General features: G+C 31.5%; 4 protein-coding genes across 4 annotated transcripts in view; 1 reads left to right on the top strand and 3 right to left on the bottom strand.

The window, feature by feature from the left end:
* LOC149900175 (uncharacterized) overlaps nucleotides 1–3,112 on the bottom strand; it is a 9,469-nt gene extending 6,357 nt beyond the window's left edge. Inside the window, exons 1-4 of the mRNA XM_090113246.1 lie at nucleotides 2,554–3,112; nucleotides 2,226–2,302; nucleotides 473–655; nucleotides 29–87 (exon numbers count right to left, since the gene is read on the bottom strand). Of these exons, the coding sequence (XP_089969372.1) occupies nucleotides 29–87; nucleotides 473–655; nucleotides 2,226–2,302; nucleotides 2,554–2,729 (495 nt within the window). The 5' untranslated portion in view covers nucleotides 2,730–3,112. The remainder of the gene's footprint in view (nucleotides 1–28; nucleotides 88–472; nucleotides 656–2,225; nucleotides 2,303–2,553) is intronic.
* A 1,375-nt stretch (nucleotides 3,113–4,487) lies between these two features.
* On the bottom strand, nucleotides 4,488–9,930 carry LOC149900176 (putative odorant-binding protein A10). Its single transcript, XM_090113340.1, has 3 exons — nucleotides 9,771–9,930; nucleotides 6,052–6,229; nucleotides 4,488–5,303 (listed from the first exon to the last, which is right to left on the bottom strand). The coding sequence occupies exons 1-3, from the start codon at nucleotides 9,774–9,776 to the stop codon at nucleotides 5,164–5,166; spliced, it is 324 nt and encodes a 107-aa protein (XP_089969466.1). The 5' UTR covers nucleotides 9,777–9,930; the 3' UTR covers nucleotides 4,488–5,163.
* Nucleotides 9,931–12,100: 2,170 nt separating this feature from the next.
* Nucleotides 12,101–13,607, bottom strand: LOC149900177 (uncharacterized). Its single transcript, XM_090113341.1, has 3 exons — nucleotides 13,447–13,607; nucleotides 12,566–12,734; nucleotides 12,101–12,329 (listed from the first exon to the last, which is right to left on the bottom strand). Exons 1-3 carry the CDS (start codon nucleotides 13,450–13,452, stop codon nucleotides 12,193–12,195), a joined length of 312 nt encoding a protein of 103 aa, XP_089969467.1. The 5' UTR covers nucleotides 13,453–13,607; the 3' UTR covers nucleotides 12,101–12,192.
* A 3,195-nt stretch (nucleotides 13,608–16,802) lies between these two features.
* Nucleotides 16,803–18,732, top strand: LOC149900178 (uncharacterized). Its single transcript, XM_090113228.1, has 2 exons — nucleotides 16,803–17,575; nucleotides 17,662–18,732. The coding sequence occupies exons 1-2, from the start codon at nucleotides 17,075–17,077 to the stop codon at nucleotides 18,283–18,285; spliced, it is 1,125 nt and encodes a 374-aa protein (XP_089969354.1). The 5' UTR covers nucleotides 16,803–17,074; the 3' UTR covers nucleotides 18,286–18,732.
* The last annotated feature ends 642 nt before the right edge of the window (nucleotides 18,733–19,374 follow it).

Below are 19,374 nucleotides of genomic sequence, written 5' to 3' on the forward strand. Positions count from 1 at the left end.
AAAGTAGATGATTAACAATATTACATACCTTTCTTATTGGAGTTGAAAATTTTGAAAGGTCACCAGATTTTCCTTTTCCATGTTTACCTGCAGTGACAAAAAGTAGGTGTAGAGTAAGATAATCAAAATAAAAATATTATTACTAGTGAGCACCTAGTGCCTAGTAATATATTTGTTGAAAATAAATATTAATAAATCTGTTTCTGTTTAGCAAATAAATATTTGAATATTTATATTATAAACTAATTCATAAAGCAAGTTTGTCTTTAAAAAGGAATATTTTTTCCATTTTTGTATATTTTTCATTCACCTTTCAGTTCTATTGGTAGTGTGGTGTTATGGAGCCTTAACCTCCTCTGATAAATGGACCGTGGATCCAAATTCAAAGACAAATGCATTAAGCTATACAAACAAATTAGTTCATAATACATAATATTATAGATAAAACTATTTATATGCTAAAAAACCTTACCTTTCTTCATTGAGGCTGGTGTTTTTTTATTTGGGTCTCCAAATAAGCCAGCATAACTTTCTTTCTTTGTTTCTTGAAACTCATCTCGAGTGAGGATTTCAATATCGCCACCAACAGCAGTCTCCGCTCGAATTACATCTTCAGGAAATTTTTCCATAAGTCCATGTTTGGTTCTATACAAATCTGTAAATAATGTGATTAATGAGATTTATATTCCAATTTTAAAGTGAAAAAGCAAATTGCAATAAAAGCAAATCAAATAGGGTTATTTTTTTTCACCTATTATTTTTTTGTGGCCATATAGACCCACATGTAACTTGATCCTGAAGTTTATTTGTATGTACTTTTTATTAAAGAAATATGTTAAAAAATGTTGCAGTAGCAGCCACAGGATTTCAATGACGTAAGTAAAAGATGTTGTATAATTTTGTTCAAATAAATCTTATGGGCTAAGCAGCAACAAACCCTTTGTTGGTAACTACAGTAGCACCTCTATAAGTCGAATATCAAGGGAGACGCCAAAAAATTCGAGTTATAGAGTTTTCAACTTATGGAGGATTTCGACTTAGGCGGATTTTGATTCGACATAAAGAGTTTGAGGTTTACTCTTATAAATTTTGAGTTACAGAGGTAAAATAAATTAAAATTCAACTTGCAGAGGTCACAAACATGTTTTTATTTATTAGAAATCAACATTATTTCAAATCATTTTAAAATAAAAAATATGGCATTAAAAAGTCAGTATTTTTTTTGCTTTAGATAATTTGGTTGTTCTCTAGCATTTTATAATCTATAAAGAGCAGAAAATTCTTCTTTTTCAAAGATACTGGTTTGCTTTATAAAATTTCGTAAGGTATTCAATGCGGTTCTTGCCTCTTTGATGGAAACCCATGGAGCGCATGTACTATTCACGTCTTCCATGTCATCTTAATCATTAGTATCGGTTTTCTGAGCTACTGAATCGATAATTTCGTCATCAGATACCTACTTAATGCAAACACGTGTTTACGTGAGTCATAAATTTATTATCGCATACTCCTAAAATGTTTTCTAAAAAACAATTATAGTGTACTGCACGTTGGCGTCGGCAAGTTGTTAAAGTCCAAATGATCAAGTTATAAAGATTGTAAAATAAAATGTTGCCATGTTCGAGATACAGAGGTCAAATTTAATTTTTCGAGTTATAGAGTGAAAATAATTACCAAAATGGCTTGGAGGGACTCGGTGATTATTTCGACTAACAGAGGGCCAAGATTTCAAGTTACGGAGGTTTTCGGGTTTGAAGGGAAGGGAACAAGACATTTTTTCGAGATTTGGAGGTTTTTGACTTATCGAGGTTCGACTTAACGAGGTGCTACTGTATTTACAATTTATTTAAAAAATTGTTTTAATCATAATGATTGCTTTACTAATAACAAATGACACATTCAAGAACTCATATATAAACTCTCTCTCTAACACACTCAGATATGATCCCATTTATTTGATCATTTTGTAGTGTTAAATTTATATACCTATATAAAAAATTAACTCTACAAGTCTACAGTTATGACTATTCCTGGTGCTGGTTGCTTTATTTACTTTTAATGCAGATCATTTTTTTATAAATTATACTTTAAACACTGTGGTCTATCATTGACTTTACCGTTAGGTACTTCCATGTAATAAAAAGACACAAAATCAAAATATTGACTATGAAATAATGCCACTAACCGAACAAAGATAACAAATAATTTAATAGGGTTGAACTTACAGAGTCCTTTTTGAATGAATTCATCCTTGCGACTACATTCATATTTATAAATAGAATTCGGATTCTTGACATATTCACTGAAAAAATTAAAATACAACAATATTTAATTAAATAATTATATTAACTTTTTTATAAACATTGTATGGGAAATGCTAAATAATACCAAATACAAATATAGATGGCTAAAAATATAAGACCAATAAATTAAAAATACATGTTTATTTTGGTATCAACTAATGCCACAATATCAAACAATGGCAGAAACAGAAAGTTCATATTTTTATTTTGCATAGTATATTTATACATTTCATGATAATGTACCACTTACTATGAATCTTCTTGAAAGAATTTAACGACAGCTATAGGTGGTTTTCTAAACGATGGTAGGACATCTGGAGGCAGCTTCTCATGTCCGACCACTTCACCTGGCCACCAACAAGAGCCGAGTTTCACCCATACTACATCACCGTCAAGGTAATTAACTTCAGTCTGTTCACTCATCATTTCTTTTAGGATTTAAGCGACACGCACGACCATATTTTGTTCACAGTTCCACCAAGAAGAGAGAACCTGTCACTTTAGTCTTTAGGTAACATTTCAATATATCAACATAAATCTAATAACATCTAAATATTGAATGATAATTGGAACGATATAATTATTCGAGCGAAAGATTTGAATAACAATAATGATACAAGTTGCAAAATAATACTTGTAAATAAATTCACCGACTGCGTACGATAATATTACATGAGTAACTTCGTGTGGTACCCCTGATCAGAAATTCTTATAAATTTAAATAAACATTTTAGTCACATACATAAAATTGGCAAATATTTATTGCATTTATTGTATATATTTAAAAAAAATCTATAAATATAAACACGATTAAAGAAAAATGTACAAAAATAGTAGCTCAATTTAGTACCGGAAATAGTTATGAGGACAGCGTCAGCATATACCAACATTACGAAATAAGAATTCACTAGGTTATTGCCCGTGCCAAAAAGATTAAATTAAAGTAAAAGAATACACAGAAAGAATATCATTATAATCTGTGATTATAATGATATTATTGAATTATTGATATGTTAGAATGTTCTGAAAAATAATTATAAACGATTAATAAAATACTTTTAATAAAGGTCGATTTTTTTTTATTAAATGTAAATTTCTTGTGTCAGTAACAGCTAAATTAACATTTTTCACTGCATTTACACTCTTCCAATAACCGAGAGTATTGTAATAATTAATACCGCTTTGTTATTATTATAATTTATAATTTACCACTATTTGGATATTACCTTGGGTATTAGTTACCCACACCCCAATAGAACGTTCTGTGAATAGAACCAATAAAACAATTAATACCAAGAAGCTTATATCTAATACACTGGAGATTTCAGTATGAACATTAACTTGTAACAAGAAAATATGGCCTTGAATGACGCGTGTATGTTTTTTTATCAATTTCACACCCACTTGCCAAGTTAGGTGTGAAAGGGATAAAAAACATACAGGCGTCATTCAAAATCATATTTTCTTGTTACAAGTTAATGTTCATACTGTAATCTCCAGTGTATTAGATATAAGCTTCTTGGTATGTATTAATCAAGAAGCTTATATCTAATACACTGGAGATTTACAGCTCTAAGTTATTATAATATTATGTACTAGCTGTCCCGGAAAACGATGTTTTGCCTTACTCGGGTAGATATAAAAAATAGGTTGGCCATTGAGGTATTATTACTACGTATAGAGAGGACACCACGAACAAAATCTGTGCGACAATCGCGGCGGTGGGGCGCGCGTGGGGCGGCTAGTTAGTCATAGATATAAGCGATGTTTGAGACGCTTGGCTCTAACTCGTGTTACTAATAGTGTAGTAGCGATGCCCTCTCTAGTACGTAGTACATAGTAACTCTGATGTTGGCCGATTAACAAATCGATCCAATACACACTCAATTTCATGAGAGCCAGACGAAATCGGTCCAGCCGTTTCGGAGAATTATAGAAGATTTTTTTTTATTTCTACTAGCTAACATTGTCACACGAGAATATTTTTATATATTATTTTATAACTATTATTTATTTGTTTGAATGCGCTAATCTCAGGAACTACTGGTCCGATTTGAAAAATTCTTTCGGATTTAGTTAGCCCATTTATGGAGGAAATAGCGATTGAAAATTCGTTACTAAAAAGTTGGATTAAAATGAAAAAAAAAAAACAGTTCTGAGATTTATTAAAAAACATTTTTTTAAAAGACATGTTCAATTTCATAAATGTATACTTACATAAATTGGTATTATTTACAATAGAACTATAGAATAGAATTATGATATTGAAAAATATCATCCTTCTTAAAAATTATCAAACTCACATACTTAATAATTACCTACATGTTGCAGGCACAGACTTCTAACTTTACTAATTTTAAGTTTTAACAAACTTGTTAGACATAAATGTATATGATTCGAATAAGTATTATTTTCCGATTTATTTTTACAATGAGTCATAACATCAGTTACATAATAATAATATGTATTAAATATCACTATAATTAAAATAAAATCTCCGTCTAAAATTATTTAATTAAAGGTAAGTACACAATATTGCTAGAGTTGATAATAGGCTGGTTATGTTTGAATCACATTTTATGTGACAAAAACATTAAATATGATAAATAAATTAAATAATAATGAAAAAAAGAGAGATTATGATGTGCATTAAATTTGTTTTAAACATAATACAGATAATAAAGAAATAAACATATTTAAATACTCGTATTAATAATTAATGTAGACGTATTTTCTTTCAATTCCAATCATTCAACTACGTTCTGCACAGAAACTGGTATCTAAATAGCATGTATTCTTAAATATAGTTTGATATGTGGTTTATAAGCCTAATATTTCTACATAATATTATTACATTATTTTATCCAGAGTATTGGCGTACAATTTTAGCCCATTGCTGAGGGAAGTTCCGTTGCACGTATGATAAAGTGCGTTGAATTTGTTTTGTTTCTTGCGGTGTACACTGGGGACAAGCTCCTCGGAGAACCAATGGCGCCAATGCTATAAAAAATATAAATAATTATTGGCATCATATTCTATAAATAAATACCTACGTCAGAAGGTCAACCCCTGATAAATATTCACTGTTATTTAATTATTTTGTAAACATACTTAACATGATTTACATCAGTCTATACTCTATAATGGTTTTAATATTTAAAGAGAGAATATAAAATTTAAAAAAATAGTTATATCCTCCGTCCTATAATTTAATCCATAATTAAATAACCAATATGGATATAGCTGATAAAACAGCAACATTTAACATATTTTAAAATAAATATTATTGAGATTATAGTAGGTATACCTAATAACAGCTATAAAACCTTGAATGATATTTTATACATTGATTTTATAGGGATCCGTTACGGCTTATACTTATTATGGTAAAATACTTATTTTATCTGCATGATGCAATCAGCATTTAATTAAAATGCCAAAATTTATTTGCCAAAAGAACAATTTATTGTACTTGACCTGATTACACTATGCAAAAAACAATTACTAATCTCTGATATTATTAATTAAAGAGTGATTTTTTTTGTAAGTAATTGGGTAATATTTAAACATTTTCTCCATACTAAGTTTTTCGGATTTGTCCACATATTTGGAATAATCAACAGCAGGTAACTGAAAGCGAAAGATATTTTACGACAAGTTTACGACTTTGTAAATCAGAAATTGGTCTAATTCGACTGCAACCCCTTGTATTAAAAAGACTTAAAAAAGGAACAAAGATTTTTCTTACTTTTAAGTCTCTTGCCAATGGGATCACATGGTGCTTCTCCAAGGGCACATTTAAGTTGTCTTTGGATGAATCGTTTGTCATTGAGAGCATCTTCCAGAGCAGTGTCTGATACTTCCGGCCTCTGTGTTTCGGCTACGCAGACGGCTGCCACTGCGCATAATACTAATACATATGTGATCTGAAAAAATGCGCGATATTTAGTTACAAGATAATTAAATTTAATTTCTATATGTATACGGTACTGTACCTATATTTAACGATGGCATACCTAATAAAAAAAATCATACAACTTTATTGGTGTCGGCAAAACTAAGAATTAAATAATTAAACAATAAAATAAGGTCATAAGACGGCATCTAATATCTAATCTTCTTCTTTATATATAAAAATGAATCGCAAAATGTGTTGGTAAGCGCATAACTCGAGAACGGCTGAACCGATTTCGATAATTCTTTTTTTATTATATTCCTTGAAGTACGAGGATGGTTCTTATGTAGAGAAAACGTAAACATGTACCACGGGCGAAGCCGGGGCGGACCGCTAGTATCTAATATATCTAATATATATATATATATTATAAAGGCGAAAGTTTGTAAGGATGTATGGATGTATGGATTTTGTTACTCTTTCACGTAAAAACTACTGAACCGATTACAATGAAATTTAGCACACATATAGAGGGTAACTTGGATTAACACATAGTTTTTATCCCGGAAATCCCACGGGAACGGGAACTATGCGGGTTTTCCTTTGCAAACGTGGGCGAAGCCGCGGACGGAAATCTAGTAATATTATAATTGCTTCAAGCACTGTATAGTGCATACCAATATCATTTGGTACCTCCCATATTATCTATCATTACCTAATTTAAATGCTCACTACTACGGAATGAAACTTTGCATAGGAAGTACTAGATAGAAAGACTATATGCCTTTAGTTTAATCATTAACTCAACCGAATCCTTTGCAGGCGAAGTCGAAGTCCGTAGACATCGAATTTGTCCATGAATCAAGACACCATCAACACACGCACGTACGTGCCTTGAAATTAAATGATTGAGTAATCATGGTAATGTAACTAAGAACTGGCACATCAAATAATATTTGCAACTAGGCAAGAGAGCTATAGGTCAGACCAAATTAAATGACATAAAAAATAGTATTATTTCCATTCAAAGCTCGCGCTTACTATGCCTTGTTATTTGTTAGATAGGCAATTGTTGTCAATTAGAAAATTATTTTCCACCAACGTAACACCTTGCCCTACATACATTTATAGACAATAGTGTGAACAACGAAAACAATGATTATTTTTTGCTAAAACAAAATACATACTTACCAAGCAACTTTGTTGCCATGGCTATCAAAAAAAATTATTAAATAATGATTACGCATTTTTATTACCACGTTATTACAAAGGAAAAGATAATAAAGTAAATGGTTAAAAAGACAGCCATAAAGTTGAACTAATAACAATAAGTTTTACAATGGTAGTTACGTATTGGAAGAGTTATTTTGAATTCTTTTGCTTTTTGTATCGGACTTCATACAAAAAGCAAAAGAGCGCGTTTGTAGAGCTTTTTGTACTAAAACCAGTTTATTGTTGTGTGAAGCATGTCTTATCGCAAACTTATTCTTGGGTCGGGATTTACAGGATAATGAACTTTTTAAGAACTAAATACGCTACAAATTGACTGTCTCCATGGTCGATTTAAAAGCAATAAAACGAAACAGGTAGCTTTGCTTGTATTATTGTTATCATCTTCATGGAAAATACAGATTAATAAAGTACCTATCTCATATCATTTACGCATTACATGGTGTTACATGAGGGGTTATTGAAAAAGAATGGTCATAATACAGTTTCTATTTAGTAATCTGTGCTAATGCGTTTTACCTACAAATGAAATTTCATTAAACTTAATAATATGATGATTTGAAATATTGTCATTGCCGCAAATTCCATTGTTAACAGAGAACAACACTATAGTGATACTTAGGTGTATTAAGTAGATTTTCTAAATGAAGTTTGAACAATATCCATTTAAGCTTAAAAACTTGGGTAAAATTGGTGGTCTACCACAAATCGTTTAACTTAGTGAGTCAATATTGCGTTTGACCACGTCTGACCTTCGCTTCAGTATGTATCTTTTAATAAAATATATTTATAAATAGGTATGAGTTATGTTGTTTCATCACTTCCTCTACATCCTGCGTTAAAAAATTCATAAAATCTCGGATTGTCAGTTGACTCTATGATAGAGAATTATTGATGTTTATAAAGACTTCGCTTTCATTCTTTGCGATTGCAAGTATTACCTATACGTTCTAAAAAGAAAGAATATAGAATTTTATGTTTCCTTAATATGGCATATGTACCTAACTACCTAATTCTTTTCATATCTAATAAACTGTACAATGTAAGTAACTTGCAGTCTACAATCTACATAATATCAGTGCGAAATGCGACCCTTACCTACTTACGCGGGGCTGATCAAGAGACAAAAATGTTAGATTAGGTATATTTCTTGATGTTTTTATAACAAAAAAATGTAGAATGATGTCGTCAGTGTTATTGGGCAAATCAATTGGGTTACTTAAACTTTTACGTAAGAATAGAAAACTAATTCTCTACAACAGGAAGGTTTTTATTAAAATATATATTTGAATAGTTTCAAAGTTCGTTACTTGTCCTCGGGTTTCAAACGCATAAACATTTAAGTTCAGCGAATATTTATTATCTAGTAAATTGCATAATCAGACGTTATATAATATTTGAGTTAACGATATAAAAGGCTCGTATTAGATACATTAATATTATGAAAAAAAGTACAATTTTTAAACCTACCTACTCTATTATATTGTAGGTATTAGTATAATAAGGCTATAACATGTATTATACACCCACATACCATGGTATAAATAATCGTATTGTTAAACCAAGTATCATAATAGTTATATAGAAGGTTCTGTAATCAATTCAATAACAATTAGTAAGATTATTTAAATTTTAACGTTTTATGTTGAACAACCATAAATGCATGTGAAAGTTACTAAGGAATTGAGTCAGCTTTTTGTAATCAGGAACGGGCAAACGGGAAAACCCCAATGCAATAAAGTTACTCGGTTTGTATTGAGAAATTGAGGTTACGGGTTTGTACATTTACGTGAGGTTAATTTATATTATATCCTAAGGCAATAAAGCTTTTTTTTTCGTATTGATAAAATGCATTTCAATTATTACAGGCTGATGTCCTGTGCATTAAAAATGTTTTAGAAAAAGGATGTGTGGCTTTCAACTTTATCAGAGAAGCAGAAGCCAGAGGCATAGGTACAATATATTTTAAGGATTGTTGTCTGTCTGCAAATGCTGCGTAGAATTGAACACAGCTGATGACACAAATATATTATATTGATAAAGATGGAAAACGTATAGAGTATCGATATATTTTATAGTTATTACATTTTAAACCATCGGGAAAAATACAATTTATGTTCTAGTTATCTAGTATACTTTCCCCCTAGCAGTCATTCGTGACGATTCATGTCGCAATAGTGCAACAACATTGTTTTCGTTCAATGGAAGAGAGCTAATAAAAAATGTTTATTTTAAACCTCTGTGATTATATCTTACTGCCCTTCGTAAGTTCGTCAATACCTTAAACTGGAAAGGGCAGCGAAGGAAAAAGGTTTCGCGAATAATTACTGTACAAGTCTTACCTGCATCCTGTGTTACGGCAACCACTAGTCACTTTTACTTTCCTTAAGATTATCTTTTAGACCCGGATCTATAATTACTAAATGTTGCACGGTAAATTTGCGAACCAATGGTGTGTTTATGCTTGCGTATGTTTCGAGAGAGAATGCCGGGGCAGCTGATGCCGTAACCTCTTACTTAACAGATCCCCTCTACAAAGAACTTGGAAGCGAACGTCGCGCTACGTTACAAAATAAAAATATTTTTCGCATGTTACTCATTTTATTCGGATTTGGAACATTACAATCATTCTTGGAAAGCGCTAATGATACAGATATAAGTACTTAACTACCTACATAATAATATCTGCGAACACACTATAAACCCACTGTTAACAAGTCAAAACAAAAACAAAGTTAAATAGTTCACGCATATTAGTATAAATGTGCGACCTAATAAGGTTGTAGTTATGTTTACATAAATGTTGAAATGTTAAATCATGTATATAAACAATATTACTAATAAATGGATTATCTTTATATTATAATCACCAAATTATTAAATAATTAGTAACATTCATTATCTTCATTAATGAGCTTGGCAGCTAGGATTAAGGTCACTGTTCTAATTTCATGATTATTTGAAAAAAGAAACTTACACAAATAAATACATTAGGTTTCAATATAAAAACGACTCTATACGTTCATTCATATTTTTAAACATACTTCCTGCGAGACTTAAAAAAATGCATTTAATATAATTAAGATTAGGGATGTAACGATACATGATTTTGCCGATACGATACCGATACCGATATTTGTAGTAATGTATCGGCGATACCGATACCGATACCGATATCGATGGCTTGGTAGAAAAATAAATAGTGAATTATGCATAAAAAGTTACCAACATTTAACAGAGACAACTGTTAATCGTATTCTTTTAAATAAAAATGCCAAATCAAAAAACAACAAAACCATTTATTTTAGCAGGTATTATTATTTTACGAAGTCAGTTAAACTTTAAGGGGGCGCATAAAGCAAAATATTAAATAACCAATCTTCTATTAGATGATACGTGTAATATGCAAGACCAAATCTAAAAAATAAAATATATATCAAACTAGATGATATGTTCAACGATTCTGTTTAATCAAAAACATAAAATATTAAAATTTACTCGATAAAAAAAAATCACCAAGTTAGCTCTAATTTTCACACTTTTACGTTTTCTACTTGACATGGTAATACTTATTATGATTTTTTTTTCATAAACAATTATATTAAAACATTTGCAAGATATTTGTCAGAGCATTTTGTGTAATTACTTTTAGTTTTGGTTTTATCTGCGATAAACCACTTTTATCGTGACAAAATCAAACGTTTATCTCGAGAAAAAAAGAACGCCAAAAGTGGTTTATCGCAGATAAAACCAAAACTAAAAGTAATTACACAAAATGCTCTGACAAATATCTTGCAAATGTTTTAATATAATTGTTTATGAAAAAAAAATCATAATAAGTATTACCATGTCAAGTAGAAAACGTAAAAGTGTGAAAATTAGAGCTAACTTCGTGATTTTTTTTTATCGAGTAAATTTTAATATTTTATGTTTTTTATTAAACAGAATCGTTGAACATATCATCTAGTTTGATATATATTTTATTTTTTAGATTTGGTCTTGCATATTACACGTATCATCTAATAGAAAATTGGTTATTTTGCTTTATGCGCCCCCTTAAGTAATACACATACAATCAGTACCTAATAAAAGTTTACTATATTGGTAGAGTTTTTTCAGAAAACTAAGTGCGCACGCGCGGGCGGCCTCCCGCATCGTTCATTGGGCGCGGATTTTTGAATTATTTGATATCAAAAAAATTGGTTGTTTGTAAAGTAGGTTTACGATCGAGATGTTTACGTGATAACATAATGCAGTGGCAGCGCTCGAGATGAAACGGGAGATCGGTCCGTCTCTCTCTCGTTATACCTGCGATCGCGCTCGTGAGGTTTTGGTGTGACACAAGTTTATGAACATGTCACCCGACTAAAACGATTTTAAAAACGTTATCACGTTAAAAATTAAAAAAATTCAAAATTATATATTTCTTTCCTTTACATAAACAAATTTGTGATTGGAACACTCCTAGTAAGCAAATAAAATGCTTGTGTCAGGAGGTTCCGCTCTTCCTTAACACTATTACAGAAACAGAAATAAAACAATATGAATGAATACAATGCAAAAACATAAAAGAAAAGAAAGAATTTAATAAAAAAATATCGGTATCGGTTGATTTATTATCGGCGATACCGATATATCGGCATCGGTATCGGTATCGTTACATCCCTAATTAAGATCTAGCGTACTAAAATATAAATAAATAAAGTGCTACAAATAATGAAGATACTTTTTGGACCGTTCAGAAACAGTACTAAAAATATTGTCTCAGCCATATTGGCGTACAATCTTGGCCCATTCCCACGGGTAGTTCCTTTGAACAAATGCGAGAGTTCGACGAATTTGCCGTGTTTCTTGTGCGGAACACTGCGGACAGGCCCCTCGCAGGACTAATGGCGCTAAAGCTGAAAAAAAAGTAGAGCAAAATAATTTCAACGAACAATTGTTATTTTTATCGTTGCATCGTACCTATTAGGTAGTAGTTCAATTTGTGTTCGGCAGTTACTTTCGAAAAGCAAATACATTCATACATAATATAACAACTCATTTTTTTATATGTTAAATATAAAAAAAATATTATATAAATATTATATCTCTACATGATCTACAATAATGAGAATTTAAAGCTCTATTTCCTTACTTCGAAGTCTTACACCAACGGAATCGCAGGGTCCTTCAGAAAGGGCACATCTAATGTGCCTTTGCATGGTAGATCTATCAGCCAAGGTCCGCTCCAACTGTCCATCGGACATTTGTGGTGCGCCTAATACCAATCCAGCACATCCCACCACGAATATGAGATAAATTATCTGAAATGTTTTCAAAATAGGTTTATATCTATTTATTTAAAAAAAAGTGTTTAACGTTGTGAGTAAAGATCACCGTCTTTAAAATTGCAGTGCATTTCGACGTCTACACCTTTTGGCTTTTCTAACGATTTGATTAAATTGTTCGCCTATAGCACAGGTCTAGTACCTAGTTTAGGCGATCGTCGTGTCTCATGTATGTAAACTTTTTTATAATGTGGGTCCAAATAAATATTTTTCATTTTTCATTTTCATTTTTCATATAAACTACCTCGTTACTGAATAACATAGCTTTTTAATATCTAGATTCTTATATTATTTTATAGATATGTTCATTTTGGATGCGGAAGGTGGTTTATACATTATTAATTTTAAAAGTTGTCTACCTTGACAGTTCATTTAAAAAGCACTTGCGGTCAAATTTCTTAATGGTAATGTGTAGTTTCTCTGAGATAAATACGGTCTACTATTAAAATAAAAAAAACGCCCTTTTATTAGATCCACCTACACTCGGTTCAAAATAGTGCTGTTACGATTTTGATATTTTAATGTTCTAAGTTTTACCTAATCTAAATGGGGCACATCCCGGAAAGGTAAATTATTATATGAAATCCTAGACACTAGCACAGAATTGTTAATAGACTCTAGAAGACAAATTAAATAAAATAAAAAATAATAACTAACTGGTAGCTGCATAACTAATGGAATGTCTTACCTGCATTATTTAAACGTTTTTTAATATACTTATGTACTCTATAGACACAATGAAATATTTAACAAAAACGTAATTTTAAAGTTTAAACAATCTAGTGAAACACTTAACTATTTGGGCAGCGTCGGGTCAACGAATAGGGACGGACTGCCGACTGAGCCCAATCATCGTATTAACTAATTCTGGGAATACTCCCCCCTTTGTGCGGTGATTAGGGTAACGGGCCTACGATAAGATCTTTACGACAAACTTATCCGGTTCCTTCATGAAATGTCTCAAAGCATCTTGATTTTTATCGTATTAAGGAGTAAGTACATAACTGACCTACTTCACCTACTTGTGAATCGTAATGTGATAGCACATAAGTATAATATAAATACTTACTACGTTTTTTTGTAAGTCGGTACCTACATAATATATGTAGGTATTATAGGTATATCTTGTTCAATATATTCACTAAAAAGTTATTATTACAATATTTTTATAGTAGGTATTAATTATTATAAAAAGCTCACTAGAACAGATGTTTGGCGCCTAAACTCTATCACAAAATATGTGTATCTTTAATCTTACGTTTTTATTGGTTGTTATTTTTCCCGTTATTATGGTTAATAAAAAATAATATTATTTGAAATAAAATAAAGTTCATACTTACTTAATTAATATGATTTTAATTATATTTTATTACATAACTAGCGGTCCGCCCCGGCTTCGCCCGTGGTACATATTTACGTTTTCTCTACATAAAAACCATCCTCGTACTTCAAGGAATATAATAGAAAAGAATTATCGAAATCGGTTCAGCCGTTCACACGTGATGCCATGACAACGCGAAACGGGTGCAGACCCGCCGCCTTTTTATAGCTCCCGCCGCGAAGCGCGTCGAACGCGGCAACTGATACACAAAAATAATCCTTATGGCTGCATGATTCTGTATTCACGCGCGATGACTTATAGCGTATTTCATGTATAACTTTGGTGTTTCTACACCGATTTACATGATTCTTTTACTATAACCTGCCCAGGAGTATGAAGAATAATTGTGCCAAATTTGGTTAAAATCCGTCGTGTAGTTTTTGTTTCTATAACGAATATACAGACAGACAGACAGACAGACAGACAGACAGACAGACAGACAGACAAAAATTTTACTGATTGCATTTTTGGCATCAGTAGCGATCCCTTATCACCCCTTCATAGTTTTTTTTTAAATATATTTCATGTACAGAATTGGCCTCTCTACAGATTTATTATAAGTATAGATATGATACAATCGAGATTCAGGATCGTAATACACGAAGGTAGGTACCTACCTAAATAGAAGCTCTCGTGCACTTCGCGTTATAGCCACCAAATTTTAATTTTTCAGTGAAATGGAGATTAGCTTTGCATATCTTTATAATTATACTAGCTTTCCGCCCGCGGCTTCGCCCGCGTTTTCAAAGAAAAACCCGTTCCCGTAGGATTTCCGGGATAAAACCTATCCTATGTTCTTTCTCGGGTATCAAAATATCTCTATACCAAATTTCATGCAAATTGGTTCAGTAGTTCAGGCGTGATTGAGTAACAGACAGACAGACAGAGTTACTTTCGCATTTATAATATTAGTATGGATTTACACTAAAATTCTATAGATAATATAATTTATAACAACCCAACTTACACATTTTTCAAAGATGGTACGAAATACTGATATTGGTAGACTAGGTACTGCAAGCTATAGGTACCCATGCACCCACGTATAAAAATCGTAAAAAAAATAAACACGTATCTTTCAATTTATTTTCGACTATTCGAAAATAATTGAAAGATGCGTGTTTATTTTTTTCTTATCACTACATAGTATAAAATAAAGTCGCTTTCTCTGTCCCTATTTCCCTATGTCCCTATGTCCCTTTGTACGCTTAAATCTTTGAAACTACGCAACGGATTTTGATGCGGTTTTTTTTAATAGATAGAGTGATTCAAGAGGAAGGTTTATATGTATAATAACACCCATTAAATAGTGGAGAAGTACGGTTATTTTTGAGGTTTCTAATGTGATGTCATAAAAAATTACATTTTTTCCGCTTACATTGCAAACGCAGGCTGAACCCTACGAGTTTTATCAAAATAATGTACTAAGTATTATACACATTGAAAAGGTCTACAGAAAAGTCCGCGATGGTATATGTCTATCTCTTATGGATAACCCACAATAACTTTTTTTTGTCATTTACTTTTTACGACAAATAATGGCTAATTTTCGAAGCGATTTTAACCAATATAGCATTAATCCTTAACTAATTAAATACCTTGAATACATTGTTCATTTAATATAGATCTATATGGCCCTTTACACCGTATGATTTAAGTGAATATTTTCGAAGATATTACAGATTTAAAAATTGCGGGACGTAGCGTTTGTGGCGGTACCGGCCGGCCGCCCGGCTATATATTTTATACCCGTGCGAAGCCGGAGCGGGCCGCTAATCGCTATGTTTTTTTAAACAACGTTCACAGTTTTTCTGTAGTGTATTTAGTATCAGCATTGCACCCGTGCGAAGCCGGGGCGGGTCGCTAGTTTTTATAATAAATCCAAACTGATCTTAAATTATTGTACTTGTTAAAGACCGTTTTATTATAACGAGTTTATAAAGAATTTTTTCAGTCGTTTTCAGTCATTGAAGTTTCAGGATAACGTGTAGGTATAGGTTAGTTACTATCGCGAATGTTTTTGTGAATTTTTTTTTATCATAACCGGCAAAAGAGACTGATGGTAGTTAGGCTAGGCGTCATCACCGCCCAAGCACATTATTAACAGGCGAAAGGCTATTTGCAGGCTTTATGGAAATGGTTAATTCGATTTAAAAGGTATGGATACGGAAAGTGGTTAAAGGAGAAGACTGGGAAAAGTAAGGAAAGTTTGTTTCGACTCTCATCGAGGCTTTCTTTTAAGGTGTTCGCACGGCCGGGATAAAGAGCATTTCCTGTATACAGTACTGTTGCCTGCATAGCAATGTAGATTATGTCATTGATATGCAGAAGAAACAGTGTAGGAGATAGCACGCAGCCTTGTGGGATCATTTAGTTTCCTAAATGAGCACGAAATTTAAAATCCAGTAATTGTATAATACAACCAGTATTATATTATTATCTGTGGTACACGTACAACCGTAATTATTGAAGTGAGTGAATGAATTCAGCTTCAAATGGTGAGTAATCGGTACATGTATTTATTATCTAGGACTTTGTATGCAATTTGTGTAAATATTTATATTTTCTTACTTATATCACATGTAATAGAGCTATTGTATTTCTGTAATCCTCCATTTTTATCGTGTACGGTGTATTTTATTTTTCAAGTGGCAACACTATCACTAAACTGAATAGCAGTATCGAGTTCTGTCTGGAAGATAGGATTTAATTATTTCTAATTCATACGAAAGTAAGCGAAAATGAGAATCTAAGTAACAGTATTAATTTTAAGCGATATGTTATTCTAGAATTATTTTTATAATGTTTTATAAAGAGTCATTAAACAAAAAATGTCTAATTAATGACTTGTCAACCAATCATATGTTACGCTAATTAGTGATGTCAGTGTTTGTTTATTATTTACAACTTTAGAAATACCTAATTTGCATTCAAAATGAATCTTCCTGGGACAACTGGAGAGTCTTCGTGTAAACGACAAGAAAATGGCGACGGTACAATAGAACCTGATCGCCCACTAAAGAAAGCTCGTTTTGCTTGGCAAGTAAAAGGAAAATATCATTTAAAAAATGAAAATACTGAATCAAAACCTTCCAACACTTCTAAAGAAATTGACAAACCTAGTTCATCGAATGATAATAATAATCAACGCAGTAACCTAGTGGGAAATACAGAACAAAATCTTGAAATATTGGGTGATTATTTATTAAAACAAGATTTCAATACTCTTGATTCTATTACTGATGCTGAAAAAATTTTACCGCCTAGCACATCTAATGATAAGATCCCATATCCAAGATATATAAGTTCCTTTGAAAGTTCATCTCAAGGTAACAGGAGTAGCAGTGATGAAGACAATGTACAATCTCCTATGTCACTAGTGCACACAAATAATTATACAGAGGATCAGTGTATAGCTCGATGGCAAGCAAGACAAGTAAGTTAATAATGTTTAATTTTAATAAAAGATAGATACATATTAAATGTACATAATATACTTATTTTTTAAATTTCTTATTTCAGATGGCCAAATGCTTTGTAGATAATACCATTAATCGAGTTTTGGATAATTGGATGATCGCTCCTCTGCCTACAGATATGGATAACAATAGATTTTTAGCTTTAGATGTTGCAGAATTTATAAATAATTTACCTGGTGATAATACAATTGAAAATGAAGGAATTTTGATGGCAATTTCTGCACATGGTCTACAAAATACATCAAGTACAAGTAGTAGTAATGATAATGGAAAGAATATAACTACCAATTATAATAAGGATGTCACCATCTCACCTTCAAGTAGTCCAATTCCATCCGATGATGAAATATCTCCTGCACCTAGTAAAAGCATCAAGAATAATGAACCAAGCTCTTCTAGTGAGTTGGATATGTCTTGGTCTTTTGAAGAAGAATCTAAGCAGTGTGATGCTAATGATTTACAATTAACTTTCTTCCCTGAAAAATCAAGTTCTTATAAGTATTATGGTGACAATGATCCTTTAGAAAATTCCGGTATTGAGTGTGATGGTGATGAAACACTTAATGGAAATGATGATATAATGGATAATTACGATTTTCTTGATGCAGCAGTTACATTTGCAATACAAAATAAAGGATTAACATCATTTGGTACAGACTATGGATAATATGCTTAAGAATTTACTTAATCTTAAACTAAAAGAGTATTTTAAAATAAGTCATTGTATCAGATAGTTAGGAATAATAGAATACTTGATGTTTGTATACAACTAATATTAAATAACTCTACTGCCAGAAAAAAGTTGTTACCTTGTAAACTTAATATTAAGTACACTTTCTACTTGCAGTGTAATGTTGTGTTTATTCATTTTACGAAGTAGCATATTTATATACTTAATTGTGAGACTGAACTTATTGTCTTGTAACATTTTCTAGAATGTTAATTTAATTTTTTATCATTTATTTTTATTATAAAATCATAGATGTACATAGAATATTGTAAAAGGGAACTAACTTAAGATAAGCAATTAATGATACATTAGATCTGAATTTATTTGCAAAAATTATAGATTTCATTGTTATCCTGGTGCGTGTTTATATACCACTTGTATACCAAACTTGACCAAACTAAGTTGTATTTAAAACAATAACACTGCAAATATAAAAAATACAAATTTATTCTCTTTAAAAATACTTATTATTTTCAGTTTGGTAACAACTAACAGTGTTAAAAAGTAAAAAATAAAATTGAGGAAATAGAACTATGACTATTGATGGTAATTAATGAAAATGATTGTGTACATTTTTGTAGTTACTATTGTATCATATTATCTAGAAAAAAAAGTCGTGTATAGATTGTCTAATCTAAAAATGAACGCCCCTCCACTGTGTTTACGCTCACATTCAAAGTACGTGTATAGACGCAATACACACAAATTGGTCTGCCTCATTGGTCGTTCAGTCCTCCAGTCCTGTCCATGCCCGAACGACAGGACCAGTTGGCCAACTAGTGCATAAATGACGCGATGCACGACAGAACGGACGTGTCATTCCGTACATAGCGCACTCTCCCCGCCATACAATGCTAGGCACCTGAACTGATCGCCCGATTAGTTGACAAATCAGTGCGCGAAAGTCAAAGTTTGCAGTAGAATCGCCGCGCGCACACATATAAAAGTGGTTCAATAATTATTTGTCCTCACACATTGAAACAATTAAGTTTAGTGGAAGGGCGTTCATTTTTAGATTCTCGGATT

The sequence above is a fragment of the Colias eurytheme genome, chromosome 19, assembly GCF_061535395.1.
Source record: "Colias eurytheme isolate Ceu_HAF_F1 chromosome 19, ilColEury1 Martin Lab GWU primary, whole genome shotgun sequence".
NCBI classification, from domain to species: Eukaryota; Metazoa; Arthropoda; class Insecta; order Lepidoptera; family Pieridae; genus Colias; species Colias eurytheme.